This window comes from Hyla sarda, chromosome 1, assembly GCF_029499605.1.
Source record: "Hyla sarda isolate aHylSar1 chromosome 1, aHylSar1.hap1, whole genome shotgun sequence".
NCBI classification, from domain to species: Eukaryota; Metazoa; Chordata; class Amphibia; order Anura; family Hylidae; genus Hyla; species Hyla sarda.
The window spans coordinates 507130950-507150830 of record NC_079189.1 but is presented as its reverse complement, the minus strand read 5'-3'; the positions used below and the strand labels follow the sequence as shown (position 1 = coordinate 507150830).

The 19881-nt window shown below is 41.7% G+C and overlaps 1 protein-coding gene across 1 annotated transcript in view; it reads right to left on the bottom strand.

Annotated features, from left to right (window-relative positions):
- The window catches only part of LOC130289654 (solute carrier organic anion transporter family member 4C1-like), a 107494-nt gene that overhangs the window by 56624 nt on the left and 30989 nt on the right, over positions 1–19881 (bottom strand). Inside the window, exons 2-4 of the mRNA XM_056537533.1 lie at positions 6394–6657; positions 4967–5161; positions 126–222 (exon numbers count right to left, since the gene is read on the bottom strand). Coding sequence (XP_056393508.1) covers positions 126–222; positions 4967–5161; positions 6394–6657 — 556 coding nt within the window. The remainder of the gene's footprint in view (positions 1–125; positions 223–4966; positions 5162–6393; positions 6658–19881) is intronic.

Here is a 19881-nt window from a genome sequence, read left to right as displayed (position 1 = left end):
CTAATACATTAGAGTAAATTATTTTTATTAGAACAACTCTATTCTTTTTTAGATCTACTCATTCTCCAAATTCTAAACCACATCAGTATGGTTTGTAATATAACACTTCTGGGGGTAATACTTACCTATCTACTTTATCAAAATCAATATAAATATTCAGCAGCTGCCCCCCTATTAAATATCCAATTGCAGGGCCCACTACAGACATCCCATATGCAATGCCTGAAACAAAGAATTTACAGGTAAATGACCATCTTTATACATCAAACAGAAGTTATTACATGCACATTCAAATATGGCTAATGCCCTTTAGAAAGCTTCTGATAAATCTTTCCTAGGAAGACACCTCTTCTGACTCACCCTTCAATTTGGAAAGGGGTACTCTGCCCCTGAACATCATATCCTTTGGATATGGGACAAGAACAATTTTGTTCAGAACGCTGTGTTCGGGCGGCCGTGGTCATGACGTCATGCCACGCCCCCTCCATTTATGTCTATGGGAGGGGGCGTGGTAGCTGTGGTCGCGTCCCCCCCTCCATTATCAGACATCTTATCCCCTATCCATTGGAGGTACTCCAAGGGGTACTCCGCTGGAATACATTTTTTTTTAAATCAACTGGTGCCAGAAAGCTAAACAGATTTGTAATTTTCTCCTATTAAAAACCTTAATCCTTCCAGTACTTATCAGCTGCTGAATACTACAGAGGAAGTTCTTTCTTTTCAAATTTCCTTTATGTCTGACCACAGTGCTCTCTGCTGACACCTCTGTCCATGTCAGGAACTGTCCAGGGCAGGAGAGGCTTGTTATGGGGATTTGTTCCTATTCTGGACAGTTCCTAAAATGGACAGAGGTGTCAGCAGAGAGCACTGTGGTCAGACAGAAAGGAAATTCAAAAAGAAAATAACTTCCTCTGTAGTATACAGCAGCTGATAAGTACTGGGAGGATTAAGATTTTTTTAATAGAAGAAATTAACTTTCTGGCACCAGTTGATTAAAATTTTTTTTTTTCAGCAGAGTACCCCTTTAACCCCTTAACGACGCAGGACGTATATTTACGTCCTGCGCCGGCTCCCGCGATATGAAGCGGGATCGCGCCGCGATCCCGCATCATATCGCGTCGGTCCCAGCGCTAATCAACGGCCGGGACCCGCGGCTAATACCACACATCGCCAATCGCGGCGATGTGCGGTATTAACCCTTTAGAAGCGGCGGTCAAAGCTGACCGCCGCTTATAAAGTGAAACTGAAAGTATCCCGGCTGCTCAGTCGGGCTGTTCGGGACCGCCGCGGTGAAATCACTGCGTCCCGAACAGCTGATCGGACACCGGGAGGGCTCTTACCTGCCTCCTCGGTGTCCAATCGATGAATGACTGCTCCGTGCCTGAGATCCAGGCAGGAGCAGTCAAGCGCCGATAATGCTGATCACAGGCGTGTTAATACACGCCTGTGATCAGGATGAGAGATCAGTGTGTGCAGTGTTATAGGTCCCTATGGGACCTATAACATTGCAAAAAAAAAGTTTAAAAAAAGTGTTAATAAAGGTCATTTAACCCCTTCCCTAATAAAAGTTTGAATCACCCCCCTTTTCCCATAAAAAAAATAAAACAGTGTAAAAAAATAAATAAATAAACATATGTGGTATCGCCGCGTGCGTAAATGTCCCAACTATAAAAATATATAATTAATTAAGCCGTACGGTCAATGGCGTACGCGCAAAAAAAATTCCAAAGTCCAAAAAAGCGTATTTTGGTAACTTTTTATAACATTAAAAAATGAATAAAAAGTGATCAAAAAGTCTGATCAAAACAAAAATCATACCGATAAAAACTTCAGATCACGTCGCAAAAAATGAGTCCTCATACCGCCCCGTACGTGGAAAAATAAAAAAGTTATAGGGGTCAGAAGATGACATTTTTAAACGTATAAATTTTCCTAGATGTAGTTATGATTTTTTCCAGAAGTGCGAAAAAATCAAACCTATATAAGTAGGGTATCTTTTTAACCGTATGGACCTACAGAATAATGATAAGGTGTAAATTTTACCAAAATATGCACTGCGTAGAAACGGAAGCCCCCAAAAGTTACAAAATGGCGTTTTTTTTTCGATTTTGTCGCACAATGATTTTTTTTTCTGTTTCGCCGTGCATTCTTGGGTAAAATGACTAATGTCACTGCAAAGTAGAATTGGCGACGCAAAAAATAAGCCATAATATGGATTTTTAGGTGGAAAATTGAAAGGGTTATGATTTTTAAAAGGTAAGGAGGAAAAAACGAAAGTGCAAAAACGGAAAAACCCTGAGTCCTTAAGGGGTTAATATGTTTCTACAGTTAAATAATTTTTATTTAATAAAATACATTATTAAAATGAAATCTGTATTATCAAGGTCATTGTATTATTTTATATACTATATTATGTAAATTACACTCTTGGTGCACTCTTAGCACTCTTGGTGCACTTCAGCTATGTGCAGAAGAGAAAGAGTATGAATATTATTTAGGGGGTATGCATCAGGGACCGGCTGGGAAGAAGAACCAATTCCTCTCGGGCTATGGAACACCATGAGGGCACCAAGAGTCTAATTTACATTTTAAGATTTTTAACAATATATCAGGTAAAATGGCCCCTAGAAAAATAAAGTAAACACCATTTTGATAGGCATCACCTGCACTAAAGGTAATACCAGCAGGTCAGTGAGGGTGATGCTGCTGTTTCCTTTTAATGCAACACTTGACAGTCCTTCCCTAATAATAGTGGACAAATTATCAACTAAATTGAAAGGTAAAGTACTATGAGTAAAGCCCTAACAAAAGGTACACACAATTCTGTCCTGACTATAGGCCCAGTTATATAGGCCCAACATGTCCAATATGTTTAGTCTGATCATGGTCTTATAGTGACAGAGTTTGACCTTTCTTCTCCAGTTAGGTCTTCTTATAAATGGAAATATTATAAATCTCTTAACTGACCCAGGCACAGAACACAACACTTTACAACTGGTTAACAGCAAGATAAGAGTAAATGCCTCAGAGCCCAGTTAATGTTCCACTTTTTTAAACTGTTTCCTCCCGTAGGATGCCACCATAAACTCCACTACTTTTGAAAGAGTATACCTCTATAGAGCCTCGTACAGAAGCGCTCTTGCTTATACTTACACCAAGTAAAACCACTACACCTTCTCCTCAACTACTAATTCATGTCATATGGAGATATGGAGAGAGATCACTTGGTGGTTTTACTTGGTGTAAGTATAAGCAAGAGCGCTTCTGTACGAGGCTCTATAGAGATATACTCTTTCAAAAGTAGTGGAGTTTATGGTAGCATCCTACGGGAGGAAACAGTTTAAAAAAGTGGAACATTAACTGGGCTCTGAGGCATTTACTCTTATCTTGCTGACAAATTAGAGTCAAATAGTGATTTCAGATAAATGTATTCCTGTTAACCAGTTGTAAAGTGGTGTGTTCTGTGCCTGGGTCAGTTAAGAGATTTATAATATTTCCATTTATAAGAAGACCTAGCTGGAGAAGAAAGGTCAAACTCTGCCACTATAAGACCATGATCAGACTAAACACCAAACATGGTGTTTCCTTATTTTTCTAGTTGCCACCGTACCTGATATATTGTTAAAAATCTTAAAATGTAAATTAGACTCTTGGTGCCCTCATGGTGTTCCATAGCCCGAGAGAAATTGGTTCTTCTTCCCAGCTGGTCCCTGATGCATACCCCCTAAATAATATTCATACTCTTTCTCTTCTGCACCTCGGGGCTAGGGAATGCTAAGAGTGCACCAAGAGTGTAATTTACATAATATAGTATATAAAATAATACAATGACCTTGATAATACTGTTTTTATTTTAATAATGTATTTTATTAAATAAAAATTATTTAACTGTAGGAACATATTAAAGGGGTATTCTGCTGGAAAATGTTATTAAATTTTTTTAATCAACTGGTGCCAGAAAGTTAAACAGATTTGTAAATTTCTTTTATTAAAAAAAATCTTAATCCTTACAGTACTTATCAGCTACTGTACACTACAGAGGAAGTACGTTTCTTCTTGAATTTTCTTTCTGTCTGACCACAGTGCTCTCTGCTGACACCTCTGTGTATTTTAGCAACTCCTTTGGATAGGGGATGTCTTATGGATAGGGGATAAGATGTCTAGGGACGGAGTACCCCTTTATGTGTTGCATTCAATAGTTATAGAAAGCTGTAGTTACAATGTAACAGCCCTAATTTGGCACAACTACTTACTGTCCATACTTTCCTGACATAATATGTTGTGTCAGCAAGAAACATTTTTTTTTTTTGAGAAAATCTTTTTTGAGAAAAGATCTTTTTTGTCTCTGAGGTGATGAACAAGATTTTGCTCTTAGAAAAAATGTTGTTCTTGCTGACACCACATATTATGTTAGGAAATTATCGACAGTAAGTAGTTACGCCAAATTAGGTACCGCGCCCCTAGACATGTTATCCCCTATCCATAGGATAGGGGATAAGATGTCTGATTGCAGGGGTCCTGCTGCTGGGGACCCCGCGATCTCGGCTGTGGCACCCCAGACATCCGGTGCACAGAGTGAACTTCGCTCGAGGCAAGACTCATGACATCACGGCCACACTCCGTTCGTGATGTCATGGCCATGCCCCCTCAATGCAAGTCTATGGGAGGGGGCGTGATGGCCCCCTCCCATAGACTTACATTGAGGGGTCGTAACCGTGACGTCATTAGCGGGGCATGGCCATGACGTCACGAGCCTCCAGTGCTGCACCCTGATGCTCTAAACAAATGCTATCTGCAGCAAGGAAATCGTGGGGGCCCCCCAGTGGCGGAACCCCTGCGATCAGACATATTATCCCCTATCCTTTGGATAGGGGATAAGATGTCTAGGGGCGGAGTACCCCTGTAAATGCATAGTGACCTCACAATCATCTCTTCAACATTTTGTTTTTTTTCAACCTGTACTCACCTATGTATAATGAGGATTTATGTGTAGGAAGACTGTCATCAAAAAAAGCTGTTCCCAATGTATATAAGGGAGTTCCTCCTACTCCCATTAGCAGCTGACCCAAAACAAAGACGTAGAGGTAGTTGGACAAGGAGGAACCTGTTTTGTCAATGCAGTTCACTGAACTGGAACTGTTTCTTGATTGTTCACAAAATTCTAAAGAAGAAAACAGAGCAGACATCCAATACATAACATACATACATGAGCATATGGGTTTGTAAAGTTTGGAATACATATTTTCATGCATACGGTCTTCAGGACCCTCATCACTTGGCCTGTGTGAAAAATGGTTTCAGAGAGAATCTTTCAATTTTGGAAACCTGTCCTGTCTTGCATTACACTGACAACCCATTGATGTAAATGGAGAAGTATAAAGCTTATTTTCGCCTCTGGTAGTGCTGCAGGGAAGTTGAAATCCTATTGAAATGTGTCACCAAAGATTACAGCTGCATACGAGAGAGAGTATCATGAGTTGCAATGAAAAACTCCAACAATAATGACCCAAGGAACAAGCTACACAGAATAACTGTATGGGTGTTGCTCAATAATTGCAACAGTATAGATAAATCTTTGCAGCGTTATCTTGCCTTAGCACATCACTACCCTTTCTGTGTGTTCATCAGACAAAGTTCTTTATTCCAAAAATACAACAAAAAACATAGTGCAGGACATTGAAGACAGGCAGAGGCCCAGGAGTAAAACAGGAGTAATACATGCTAATGTATTCACTAGGCAAGGCAGGGAAGCTCATTGGCACCCTAACAGTATTCAGCTAGACTTCCCCATCCTGAATTACTTCCCTAACCCCTTTAATTTTGCAATGCCATAAGTCAGAAAAAAAATACTAGTTACTTCTGGGTAAACATAGATAAAGGTGAAGACCCCCTGAAGATAATGCTAAGAGTAAGACAATGGCAATGAGTAAAAAGCTACTGGCAGCCTTTACTATACCGAACAGTAATTTCTAGCTTATGATCTGTTCACATCTACAGCATGGTTTTCTTTTCTAACAATGCAGAGTCAGACCAGGGTATACCATTGTATCTTATACGACCACACAATGGAACCTGTTGACTTATTGTAATGTCCTTTGTTTTGCGGGAAAAAAGCATGCAGTAATATTTTTCCCAACAAATCCATGGAATTTCCAACAGAAGCTATAGTCTCCAATGCAAATGTGAACAGACCCTTAGACTGTTTTGTTTATCTCAGGTATAGTATATCAAAAAGAGAAAAACACCGCACCACTGACTTTTTGTTGCTGTTTCTGGAAACATAAACAAATAAAGCCACAAAACGTTCTTTGGCCTACAACCTCTTTTAAGACTACACCTTTTTTTTCAACAGTGCCCTACTTTGCTTTCACATTTTGTTTGCTCTTAACTTACCATTATATCTGTTTCCATACTGATACACTCCGCTGGTAAAATGGGGCAAGGAAAACACAATTGCTCCTAGGCCAATCATCAGGGCAGAAAAGGCAAGCCATCTTGGTTTGTGCCCTCTTTGACCATAAAATGAGACAAAAAGTGACAGAAGACAGAATGAAATGTCGTAGCTGGCGGAAACCAAGCCTGTTAGGGAGCTGTTTAAGTCATAACGCTTCTCAATAGTTGAAATGACCACATTCACCAAACCGTTTACAGCCGTACCTGAAAAGGGAAAAAGAATACAAATAATGCTAAAAGGAAGAAATATCTAAAAATGCATTGCTTCTACATCAAACAAATAGTTAATTAAAGTAAACAATATTTTATAGAGAACCTCTGAGAAGTAAGAAGTGCCAAAATTTGTGTGTGTATGGGGAGGGTGGGGGTTATTTTTTTCTAGATTACTGAGGAAATTTGCTTCCAACACAGATGTTTACATTATGTGATACTTCTGATTTCTTGTAAAAAGAAATCTGATATTTTGGTGTCTACTAAAACAGTGTTGGCATCTTTTAATTTTGTTTCAATTTATACCTCCATTGAATATATAAAAGACCTCAGGGCTATGAAAACAGTCCTGTCCAACTTGGACATGCCCCAAAGGAAAACATATTTCTCCCTGGAACTGCTGAGTCTGCAAGTACATGTACACCTCTAGGCATGTCCAATGTTGGTTAAAATGTATTGATGATTTTTTTTTTTTGGACTGGATCTATTGATGTTGTTTTTCCACTATAAACTAAATATGGTGTATAAGGTTTACTGTATCTTACTTGACCAACCAGATACAGTTTTTGAATGCCTTGAACTATAAAGACAATGGCAGGTTGCAATCGTTTTTTATTTTTTTTACCTAACCATACAATAGAAATATATATATATATATATATATATATATATATATATATATATATTTTTTTTTTTTTGCATTTCTAGAATGATCATTCAAATAGCATGATTAAAACATTACCCTGGAGTCAGCTTTTAAGGGTTAAAAGGGTACAGAGTAACAATGACATTTTGGATAAGAGTCTTGATGGTATGTGCTCCAGATTTAAACAAAGGAGTATCCCTAATGATTGGTTGGATATTATTTGAGAGAAGATCAAAATGGGAAAGAGGGAAGGCATTTTACATGAACGATTGCAGGGTATATTTAGTGTCCAAGCCCCTATAGCCGTAAAATAGTAAAGTCCCTATAGCCAGATAATGAGGAGTAGCTGCAATACGATTTCATGTCACCCAAATTTAGCTTTCTTCTAAAAAAAAAAAAAAAAAAGGCCATCAATGTCGTATATTCTTAGAGACAATGTCGGGGCTTCATGACTGTGCCCAAACAGATGGTGCTGACTGCATCAAGCATAAGGAATTTCTCCTGTTTGGTTGTGCTTGTTCTAACAATCTACTTATTAAAGAAAACTACTTATATATATATATGTATATATATATATATATATATATATATATATATATATATATATCACCACACAGGCCAGCAGTTTGCCATTAAAGCCACGTACAATTGTACTTCCAGTTACATTGTGTACATGATCATTCGTCCTTGTGGTTTTGGATATATTGAAGAGACAACAATGGAGGTAAAGACCAGAATCAGTAAGCATAAAAAGTCTCATTAGGAAAGGGTTACTGAAACTACTAAACCTTTAACATTTTGCATAGTATTAGTTTTGATGCAGTGTGATTGATCATGTTCCTTAGTTAAAGAGGAGGTTACAGACGGGCTTTGTTGAAGAGGGAAAGAAACTGTGGATCTTCCCACTTGGCACCATATACCCAAGAAGATTATATGAATTTGGTGAACCTTACCCGCACAGATCAGCACAGGCCCGGGATCACAGGAGATATTCACACTATTGCGCCATATGGCACCAAATGGTGCTGGTGTAGTGTTATTTGTCAACACCGCCCCCAGCATTCTGTACAAAGATGGTGCAGGAAGCTAACGGGGATGCTGACTCCTATGTAAGGCTATCCATAGTAAGAAGTGCCAGCCTGAATTCAGTTCTGACAAGAAGGTATAAACAGGACTATAAGAATACACAGAATAATGGATTGCATATCTTATATGAATACCCACAGTTTATAAGCCACAAGAGGTGTATTGTCCCTCTATTATACAGAAATGTATTCATTTTAAAATGAGTGACTCATTTCATGGTGATTGGTCAAAAACCAGGTGTGAACCCTCCAGTTGATACCTTAGTATTCTTGACAAACGCAATCTCTTTTGAAACATAGAAAGATGCATGTTTTCCTATAACAATGTTGATTGACAGTTACAATTTAAGAGTGTCATTTTATTACTAGATATGTAAGTAATTTATCCTAATCATAATATATTCCTCCCAACAATTGGAATCCCAAATTGAGACAGATTCAAGCCCTACCTATGCTTCACCCAGGAATCATAAAATACTTCTTCTCATGCACTTTTTTTTTTTTTTATAAAGTATGTCATCGTTTTTGAGGTCTAGATGGCTTGACAGACCAACTTAGTGGGACATTGGCAAATAAATGAATACATATACATAAAATAAACTAATACATATACAAATACATATATTGTATAAGTCCAATAAGACGTAGCACATCCAGACCAAAATGAACTGAGTGCAGGCAAAATAGAGCCTGGGTGCTCCGGCTCCCTCGATATAAAACAAATAGTAGGTAGCACTCCAGAGTTAAGTGAAACAAAACTTGTGATTTATTTCATGATGTGGTAGACAAAGTTTCAGCGGTCTCTCACGGACTTGAAAATGGCGGTGAGAGAACACTGAAATGTTGTCTACAACATTATGGAATAAACCACAAGTTTTGTTTCACTTAATCTGGAGTGCTGCCTACTATTTACTTTATATGTGTATAGTGTATATATATATATATATATATATATATATATATATATATATGTATATCTATATATATATATATATATAGTGTATTATATACTGTATTTAAAGTGGCCATATATATATGGAGCAAGATAAACAAAGGAAGAAGCTTTTGACTTCACATCCAGTACTCATATATTGTTGTCATGTCCCAACCCCATATCCTGTCCTCCTATCCCGACCTCCTATCCCATCCTCCTATCCTGTCCTCCTATCACATCCTCCTATCTCAACCTCCTATCCCAACCAGCTATCCCAACCTCCTATCCCATCTTCCTATCCCATCCTCCTATCCCGTCCTCCTATTCTGTCCTCATATCTATTCCTCATATCCCTTCCTATCGATCTCCTATCTGTACCTCCTATCTCGACCTCCTATTTCGACCTCCTATCTCGACCTCCTATCCCGACCTCCTATCCCGACCTCCTATGTCGACCTCCTATCCCGACCTCCTATCCCATCCTCCAATATCGACCTCTTATGCCGACCTCCAATCCTGACCTCCTATCCTGTCCTCATATTCCGTCCTCCTATCCTGTCCTCCTATGCCGACCTTCTATCCTGACCTCCTATCCTGATCTCCCATCCCGACCTCCTATCCCGTCCTCATATCCCGTCCTCATATCTCAACCTCCTATCCCGACCTCCTATCCCGACCTCCTATCCCAACCCATAATATGTGTACCAGGTATTGAAATATCTCCAGTCGTACGGAAGTTATGTGGGAACATACATTTTCCATTGATTTGCATGGGACTTTAAACAAAAACCCTGACCCTCACAAATGGGGGTAGTTAAGGGTTAAATTAACTATCCTATATTTTAAGTGGACATATAAGTAACATGTGAACCAAGTATTATCGAAATAACTCCAGCCATTTGGAAGTTATGCAGTAACATATATTTCCCATAGACTTGAATGGGACTTTAAACAAAAACCCCAACCCTGGCAAATGGGGGTGAGTAAGGGTTAAATCACCTATCCTATGTTTGTTGTTGACATACGTAACATGTGTTTCATGTTAATATGTTTAGCCGTTTGGACGTGATGCTGGAACATATACACACGCATACACACATTGAGTTATATATATATATATATATATATATATATATATATATATATATATATTGTGTATATACAGTATTTTGATAGAAGTAGGTCAATGGTTAAATGACCACTAAATACTACTACTGTCACGATTCGGCTTCCAGGTAGTGGATCCTCTGTGCCAGAGAGGGATTGGCGTGGACCGTGCTAGTGGACCGGTTCTAAGCCACTACTGGTTTTCACCAGAGCCCGCCGCAAAGCGGGATGGTCTTGCTGCGGCGGTAGTGACCAGGTCGTATCCACTAGCAACGGCTCACCTCTCTGGCTGCTGAAGATAGGCGCGGTACAAGGGAGTAGGCAGAAGCAAGGTCAGACGTAGCAGAAGGTCGGGGGCAGGCGGCAAGGTTCGTAGTCAGGATGGGTAGCAGAAGTTCAGGTACACAGGCTTTGGACACACTAAACGCTTTCACTGGCACAAGGCAACAAGATCCGGCAAGGGAGTGCAAGGGAGGAGACTAGATAAAGGCAGGGAGCAGGTGGGAGCCAATTAAGCTAATTGGGCCAGGCACCAATCATTGGTGCACTGGCCCTTTAAGTCTCAGAGAGCTGGCGCGCGCGCGCCCTAGAGAGCGGAGCCGCGCGCGCCAGCACATGACAGCAGGGGACCGGGACGGGTAAGTGACCTGGGATGCGATTCGCGAGCGGGCGCGTCCCGCTGTGCGAATCGCATCCCCAACGGCCAACACAGTGCAGCGCTCCTGGTCAGCGGGACTGACCGGGGCGCTGCAGGGAGAAAGACGCCGTGAGCGCTCCGGGGAGGAGCGGGGACCCGGAGCGCTAGGCGTAACAGTACCCCCCCCCCTTAGGTCTCCCCTTCTCTTTGTCCGGTAACTGCCTCCCCTGGGATGAGGACACCGGGAAAGAATGGAGGGTTTCCTCAACGGCAGGCAGTACAGCAGGAGTGGGAATGGGGAGGGAGGGCAGAGGGCGAGGCCTGGCACGGGGCAGTGTGACACCAGGACGGGGGCCATGGGGAGGCACAGAGGCTTGCCTGATGGGACTGGGAGGGGGGGGAGAGGCACTTCCTGTGGCAGGCAGAGTCCCAGTTCCTGATCTCCCCGGTGGTCCAATCAATGGTGGGGGAATGAAGCCGGAGCCAAGGCAGACCGAGGAGGACCTCAGAAGTACAGTTGGGGAGAATGAAGAACTCAATCCTTTCGTGGTGGGGTCCGATAGACATCAGGAGGGGTTCTGTGCGGTAACGCACGGTGCAGTCCAATCTGGCTCCGTTGACCGCGGAAATGTAGAGCGGTTTGACGAGACGGGTCACCGGGATGCTGAATCTATTAACAAAGGACTCCAACAAAAAATTCCCGGAGGCACCAGAGTCCAAGCAGGCCACGGCTGAGATGGAGGAGTTGGCTGTAGAGGAAATCCGCACGGGCACCGTGAGACGTGGAGAAGAAGACTTAGAAGCAAAAGATGCCACACCCACGTGAGCTGGGTGCGTGCGTGCGTTTCCCAGGCGTGGAGGACGGATAGGGCAATCCACCAAGAAATGCTCAGTACTGGCACAGTACAGACAGAGATTTTCTTCTCTACGGCGATTCCTCTCTTCCTGGGTCAGGCGAGACCGATCCACTTGCATGGCCTCCTCGGCGGGAGGCCCAGGCGAAGACTGCAAAGGATGCTGTGGGAGAGGTGCCCAGAGATCTAAGTCTTTTTCCTGGCGGAGCTCTTGGTGTCGCTCAGAAAAACGCATGTCAATGCGGGTAGCCAAATGGATGAGTTCTTGGAGGTTGGCAGGAATCTCTCGTGCGGCCAGCACATCCTTGATGCGACTGGATAGGCCTTTTTTAAAGGTCGCGCAGAGAGCCTCATTATTCCAGGATAGTTCAGAAGCAAAAGTACGGAATTGTATGGCGTACTCGCCAACGGAAGAATTACCCTGGACCAGGTTCAGCAAGGCAGTCTCAGCAGAAGAGGCTCGGGCAGGTTCCTCAAAGACACTTCGGACTTCAGCAAAGAAGGACTGGACTGTGGCTGTGGCAGGATCATTGCGGTCCCAGAGCGGTGTGGCCCAAGACAAGGCCTTTCCTGAAAGAAGACTTACTACGAACGCCACCTTAGACCGTTCTGTAGGAAACAAGTCTGACAACATCTCCATATGCAGGGAACACTGAGACAAAAATCCACGGCAAAGTCTGGAGTCCCCATCAAATTTGTCCGGCAGGGACAAGCGGAGGTTAGGAGCGGCCACTCGCTGCGGAGGAGGTGCAGGAGCTGGCGGAGGAGATGGTTGTTGCTGTAGCAGAGGCAGAATTTGCTGTAACATGGCGGTCAACTGCGACAGCTGCTGTCCTTGTTGGGCAATCTGCTGCGATTGCTGAGCGACCACCGTGGGAAGATCAGCGAGACTTGGCAGCGGCACCTCAGCGGGATCCATGGCCGGATCTACTGTCACGATTCGGCTTCCAGGTAGTGGATCCTCTGTGCCAGAGAGGGATTGGCGTGGACCGTGCTAGTGGACCGGTTCTAAGCCACTACTGGTTTTCACCAGAGCCCGCCGCAAAGCGGGATGGTCTTGCTGCGGCGGTAGTGACCAGGTCGTATCCACTAGCAACGGCTCACCTCTCTGGCTGCTGAAGATAGGCGCGGTACAAGGGAGTAGGCAGAAGCAAGGTCAGACGTAGCAGAAGGTCGGGGGCAGGCGGCAAGGTTCGTAGTCAGGATGGGTAGCAGAAGTTCAGGTACACAGGCTTTGGACACACTAAACGCTTTCACTGGCACAAGGCAACAAGATCCGGCAAGGGAGTGCAAGGGAGGAGACTAGATAAAGGCAGGGAGCAGGTGGGAGCCAATTAAGCTAATTGGGCCAGGCACCAATCATTGGTGCACTGGCCCTTTAAGTCTCAGAGAGCTGGCGCGCGCGCGCCCTAGAGAGCGGAGCCGCGCGCGCCAGCACATGACAGCAGGGGACCGGGACGGGTAAGTGACCTGGGATGCGATTCGCGAGCGGGCGCGTCCCGCTGTGCGAATCGCATCCCCAACGGCCAACACAGTGCAGCGCTCCTGGTCAGCGGGACTGACCGGGGCGCTGCAGGGAGAAAGACGCCGTGAGCGCTCCGGGGAGGAGCGGGGACCCGGAGCGCTAGGCGTAACAACTACTAACAATAGCGAGCATGCTCCGGGGGCTGATTCTAATGGGGTGCGGCGTGGAAGATCACGGGGGTCCCCAGCGGCGGGACCCCCGCGATCAGGCATCTTATCCCCTATCCTTTGGATAGGGGATAAGATGTCTTAGCGCTGGAGTACCCCTTTAATACATTTTGCCACCTTTTTTTGGAACAACAACTGTAAAAAACACATGTCTGTGTGTTAACATTCTTTGGTCTGTCCTGGGAAATTAACCATGGTAACAGTGTTCAGAAGAAAATAACATAGACAACAGCGATGATGTAATTTCAAACACAGACACAGCTACTGTAGGTCACATAAGGGAAACCACAGAAGAGAAGTGAAGCCCCTTCTGTAAAGGAATTGTAGCAATGGCAATTTTCAGGTCTTAATATTACTTTTTAGAATTGATGGCCTATCCTCTCAATATTAGATTGGTGGGGATCCGGCACTTGGCATCCACCTCCATCGATCAGCTGTTTCAAAAGACTGTGGCATTTATGTGACTGCAGCAGCCTCTTCAATGTTTGGAATAGAGAAGAAGAACAGGGTCCAGCTCCCAAGAAAAATGGATAAAATCCAAAAATTTTAATTCAAGCCATTAAAATATGAGTGAACAAAAAGGGGGAATAAAATCATAGCAGAAATGCTGACGCGTTTCGGACTATATAGTCCTTAATCATGGCATGTCACAGTGAGCTACATGCTTACTATATATACCATGGGTAAATACCAACTGGAGTAAACAGTTAGTTGAGGAACGCCTACTCGTGACGGAGGTTCCGGAGGTGGGACTATGACGTGATATATTGGGTACACCTGTGAAAAGGCTGGAAAAAATTAACCAGCTCAGTACTGCACAGTGGAATATCACATAGCAACCGTCACAATCTCTATCGCATAATGAAACCCTCGTCACGATATGTGTGCATCTAACCTGCGGCACACCCACCTGCACCAAAAAAGAGAAAAGAGAAAACCTATATAAAGGGACTAGCAATATAAGTATATATGGTAAGTAAACCGGAAGGTGGATGAAAAAACCGCAAGGTCTGAATATAGCCATGACCTATATGACAGCGAAAAGGTATGTGGGAGAAAAACGAATATATGAGATGAAATAAGATGAAAAAAAAACACAATCATGAGGAACTGGAATAAATGTCTAAACAGAGAAACCCAAAATAAATATGTAAGGCCAAAAAATGCAAAAAATAATGCAAAACATATACAAAAGCCAAAAGAGGCTGAATGCTAGATATATGTATATGTATCTGATGTAAGTCCAGCATGTCTTTATATTAATTGAGGAATAGAAAAGAAAAGAAAAAGCGCATGGAAAACGTATATGCCAAAACATGCCTAGAATTATAAACTGACTAGTAAAAATAATATAGGTCCTGGCGATAATTAAGACCTAAAGGGGTGCGCGACTGTAATCTCAGAATCCAAAATGCTTCACGCATTAAAACTTTATGATACCAATCTCCACCTCGCTTAGGACGTGACACTTTCTCAATGCCCATTATGGATATGCATGTGCTATCCCCTTGATGGACTTCCATAATATGTCTAGATAGACCTGACATGTCTCTTCCTATAGTGGTGGTTGCATGAAGGTGTTCGTATATGCGGCGTTTTAGCTTTCTAATTGTTCAACCAATATACTGAAGGCTGCAAATTGTACATACAGCTAAATAATATGTGTTGAATTACAATTTATGAATGAGGACATATGGTAAGATTGTTTGGTTGCTGTGGATATAAAAGTATCTGATTTGTGCATAAGAGGGCATAAACTGCATCTATTTTGGGAACATTTATAATTTCCTGTTGAATGGAGCCATGTGTGACTTTCAGTACATCGTATTGTGGAGTAATCACTGGGATATAATCTGTTAGATAAGGTACAACCTCTTTTTGCTACACATTTGACTCCTTTTTGTAGGATTTGAGACAAAATTTGATTTTCATGAAGAACAGGAAGATGTTTCAAAATAATATTTTTGATGTCATAAAATGCTGTAGAAAAAACTGAAAAATTGTGTTTGATAGAAGGATTTTCATTTTGTTGTAAAGAGTTCTGAGATGATAAATAACTAGCTCTTGATCGTGCAGTGACTATACACGTGTGGCTAATTTATTCTCTGGTCAAGGGATTTCTTGCGTTTCATTCGATATAAAAAAAACCTTATGGCATCTTGAACATCTCAGATCTAAACAACTTCGCACATGGTGGGATATCACCACCTTAAAACAATATACAGAGAAAAACATGATCCCTCGTGGCCTAAGGATCAGAAAAACTTCTTCTGCTTCAAATGACGATGAATATTCAGAAAGATGGAATAACGCATTGTCTGAATGCTCTTTTAAACTCATTAACATTTCAATTGAAAGACAACAACGTAAAATGTCTGATCTCGAAACAAATATCAAATCTTTGAATTAAACTCTTGAATCGCACAAAGACCTTACAGGACTTTCAACATTAAAAATTGAAATGGAAAAAACTAATTCAGTTTAAACATGGTATAAAAACCGCTATCATCAGAGACCAAAGTCGAGAGTTGAGAGGGACTTACAAATTCTTGAACAAAAAATTAAATTGGAAGCACATCCTGGCGATAATTTAACCAGACAAGAATGTTTAGCAATAAAATCTCTAAAGGATAATTCCAACATCATAATAAAAAGTGTGGATAAAGGAGGGGCAGTAGTGGTGCTAGACACCTTACTTTATGAAAAATTGGTTCTTAATATGCTCAATGACACTTCCACTTACAGAAAAATATCTTTTGATCCATCCATGTCTATTAAAAACAAGCTTATAAAACTATTGGATGAAGGTTTTGCATTAGGCATTTTTTCGCAACAACAAAAATATTTTTTGTGTCCTCCTCATCCAGTTTGTCCAGTTTTTCACGCCTTACCCTAGACTCATAAAAATACATTTCCTCCTCCGTTACGCCCGATAGTGGCAGGAATTGACTCATTATTAGAGAGACTGGGTACCTGGATTGACCTTTTGTTGCGACCTTTAGTTTGCCGTATGGCAGGTTTTATTAAAGACACTAAATCATTACTTAACCCCTTAAGGACTCAGGGTTTTTCCGTTTTTGCACTTTCGTTTTTTCCCCCTTACCTTTTAAAAATCATAACCCTTTCAATTTTCCACCTAAAAATCCATATTAAGGCTTATTTTTTGCATCGCCAATTCTTCTTTGCAGTGACATTAGTCATTTTACCCAAAAATGCACGGCGAAACGGAAAAAAAAATCATTGTGCGACAAAATCGAAGAAAAAACGCCATTTTGTAACTTTTGGGGGTTTCCGTTTCTACGCAGTGCATATTTTGTTACAAATTACACCTTATCATTATTCTGTAGGTCCATAGGGTTAAAATGATACCCTACTTATATAGGTTTGATTTTGTCGCACTTCTGGAAAAAATCATAACTACATGCAGGAAAATGTATACGTTTAAAAATGTCATCTTCTGACCCCTATAACTTTTTTATTTTTCCACGTACAGGGCGGTCTGAGGACTCATTTTTAGCGCCGTGATCTGAAGTTTTTATCGGTATGATTTTTGTTTTGATCGGACTTTTTGATCACTTTTTATAAATTTTTTAATGGTATAAAAAGTGACCAAAATACGCTTTTTTGGACTTTGGAATTTTTTAGCGCGTACGCCATTGACCGTGCGGTTTATTAATTAATTACATATTTTTATAGTTCGTACATTTACGCACGCGGCGATACCACATATGTTTATTTTATTTTTTTTTACACTGTTTTATTTTTTTTTATGGGAAAAGGGGGGTGATTCAAACTTTTATTAGGGAAGGGGTTAAATGACCTTTATTAACACTTTTTTTTTGCAGCGTTATAGGTCCCATAGCTGATCACTGGCGTGTGTTAACACGCCTGTGATCAGCGTCATCGGCGCTTGACTGCTCCTGCCTGGATCTCAGGCATGGAGCAGTCATTCGCCGATCGGACACCGGGGAGGCAGGTAAGGGCCCTTCCGGTGTCCTGTCAGCTGTTTGGGACGCCGTGATTACACCGCGGCGGTCCCGAACAGCCCGACTGAGCAGCCGGGTCACTTTCACTTTCATTTTAGAAGCGGCGGTCAGCTTTGACCACCGCTTCTAAAGGGTTAATACCGCACATCGCCGCGATCGGCGATGTGTGGTATTAGCCGCGGGTCCCGGCCGTTGATGAGCGCCGGGACCGACGCGATATGATGCGGGATCGCGGCACGATCCCGCTTCATATCGCGGGAACCGGCGCAGGACGTAAATATACGTCCTGCGTCGTTAAGGGGTTAATGCCGTCAGTAACCTCACATGGCATGAGGGAGATGCCTTCATGTCATGTGATGTAGTATCATTATATTCATGCATCCCTAATGATATTGCACTTGTAGCTGTAGAATATCATATTCATAAGTACAGTACATATTGTTCTAAGTTAAGTTCTTATATCATCCAGACTTTGGAGTTTTTGTTAAAACATAATTTTTTTTGTTTTGATCAACAATCTTTTTTGCAGGTCACAGGTTGCCCCATGGGGGCCAGCTTCTCCCCCACATTGGCTAATCTCTATTTGGCCTATTGGGAGGAGACTCGTCTGTATGCGGCCACCAGCCCACCTTTTCATGGGGTGGGCTGGTACAGCCGTTATATAGATGACCTGCTCATCATATGGTCATTATCTAAAGATGAGGCTATGACTTTCCTTGAGGAAACAAATAAAAATTATCTTGGTTTAAAATTTACCCTTGAATGGGGTGGCAGTACAATTAATCTTTTAGATGTCACCCTCACAGGTGACACTAAAAACAATAATATCCATATAAAATTATATAGGAAACCGACTTCGGGCAATAACATTTTACATTATAAAAGCTGCCACCCCAAACATGTGGTCAATAATCTCCCAGTGGGAGAATTTGTAAGGGCAAGACGTGCATCATCTAACGAGGACTCTTTTTCATACTCATGTACTGACATAAAACAAAGATTATTTAAGGGAGGCTATCCTCCTCGTATCCTGAATAGAGCAGAAAGTATAGTCACTGCACGACCAAGAGCTAGTTATTTATCATCTTAGATCTCTTTACAACAAAATGAAAATACTTCTATCGAACTACAGCATACTCCACAGAATTTAATGACATCAAAAATATTATTTTTAAACATCTTCCTGTTCTTCATGAAAATCAAATTTTGTCTCAAATCCTACAAAAAGGAGTCAAATGTGTAGCAAAAAGAGGTTGTACCTTATCTAACAGTTTATGTCCCAGTGATTACTCCGCAATACGATGTACTGAAAGTCACACATGGCTCCATTCAACAGGAGATTATAAATGTTCCCAAAATAGATGCAGTTTATGCCCTCTTATGCACAAATCAGATACTTTTATATCCACAGCAACCAAACAATCTTACCATATGTCCTCATTCATAAATTGTAATTTAACACATATTATTTATTCAGCTGTATGTACAATTTGCAGCCTTCAGTATATTGGTTGCACAACCAGAAAGCTAAAACGCCGCATATACGAACACCTTCATGCAACCACCACTATAGGAAGAGGCATGTCAGGTCTATCTAGACATATTATGGAAGTCCATCAAGGGGATAGCACATGCATATCCATAATGGGCATTGAGAAAGTGTCACGTCCTAAGCGAGGTGGAGATTGGTATCATAAAGTTTTAATGCGTGAAGCATTTTGGATTCTGAGATTACAGTCGCGCACCCCTTTAGGTCTTAATTATCGTCAGGACCTATATTATTTTTACTAGTCAGTTTATAATTCTAGGCATGTTTTGGCTTATATGTTTTCCATGCGCTTTTTCTTTTCTTTTCTATTCCTCAATTAATATAAAGACATGCTGGAATTACATCAGATACATATACATATATCTAGCATTCAGCCTCTTTTGGCTTTTGTATATGTTTAGCATTATTTTTTGCATTTTTTGGCCTTACATATTTATTTTGGGTTTCTCTGTTTAGACATTTATTCCAGTTCCTCATGATTGTGTTTTTTTCATCTTATTTCATCTCATATATTCCTTTTTCTCCCACATACCTTTTCGCTGTCATATAGGTCATGGCTATATTCAGACCTTGCGGTTTTTTCATCCACCTTCCGGTTTACTTACCATATATACTTATATTTGTTACGCCGAGCGCTCCGGGTCCCCGCTCCTCCCCGGAGCGCTCGCAGCGTTCTCTCATTCGCAGCGCCCCGGTCAGACCTGCTGACCGGGTGCGCTGCGATATTA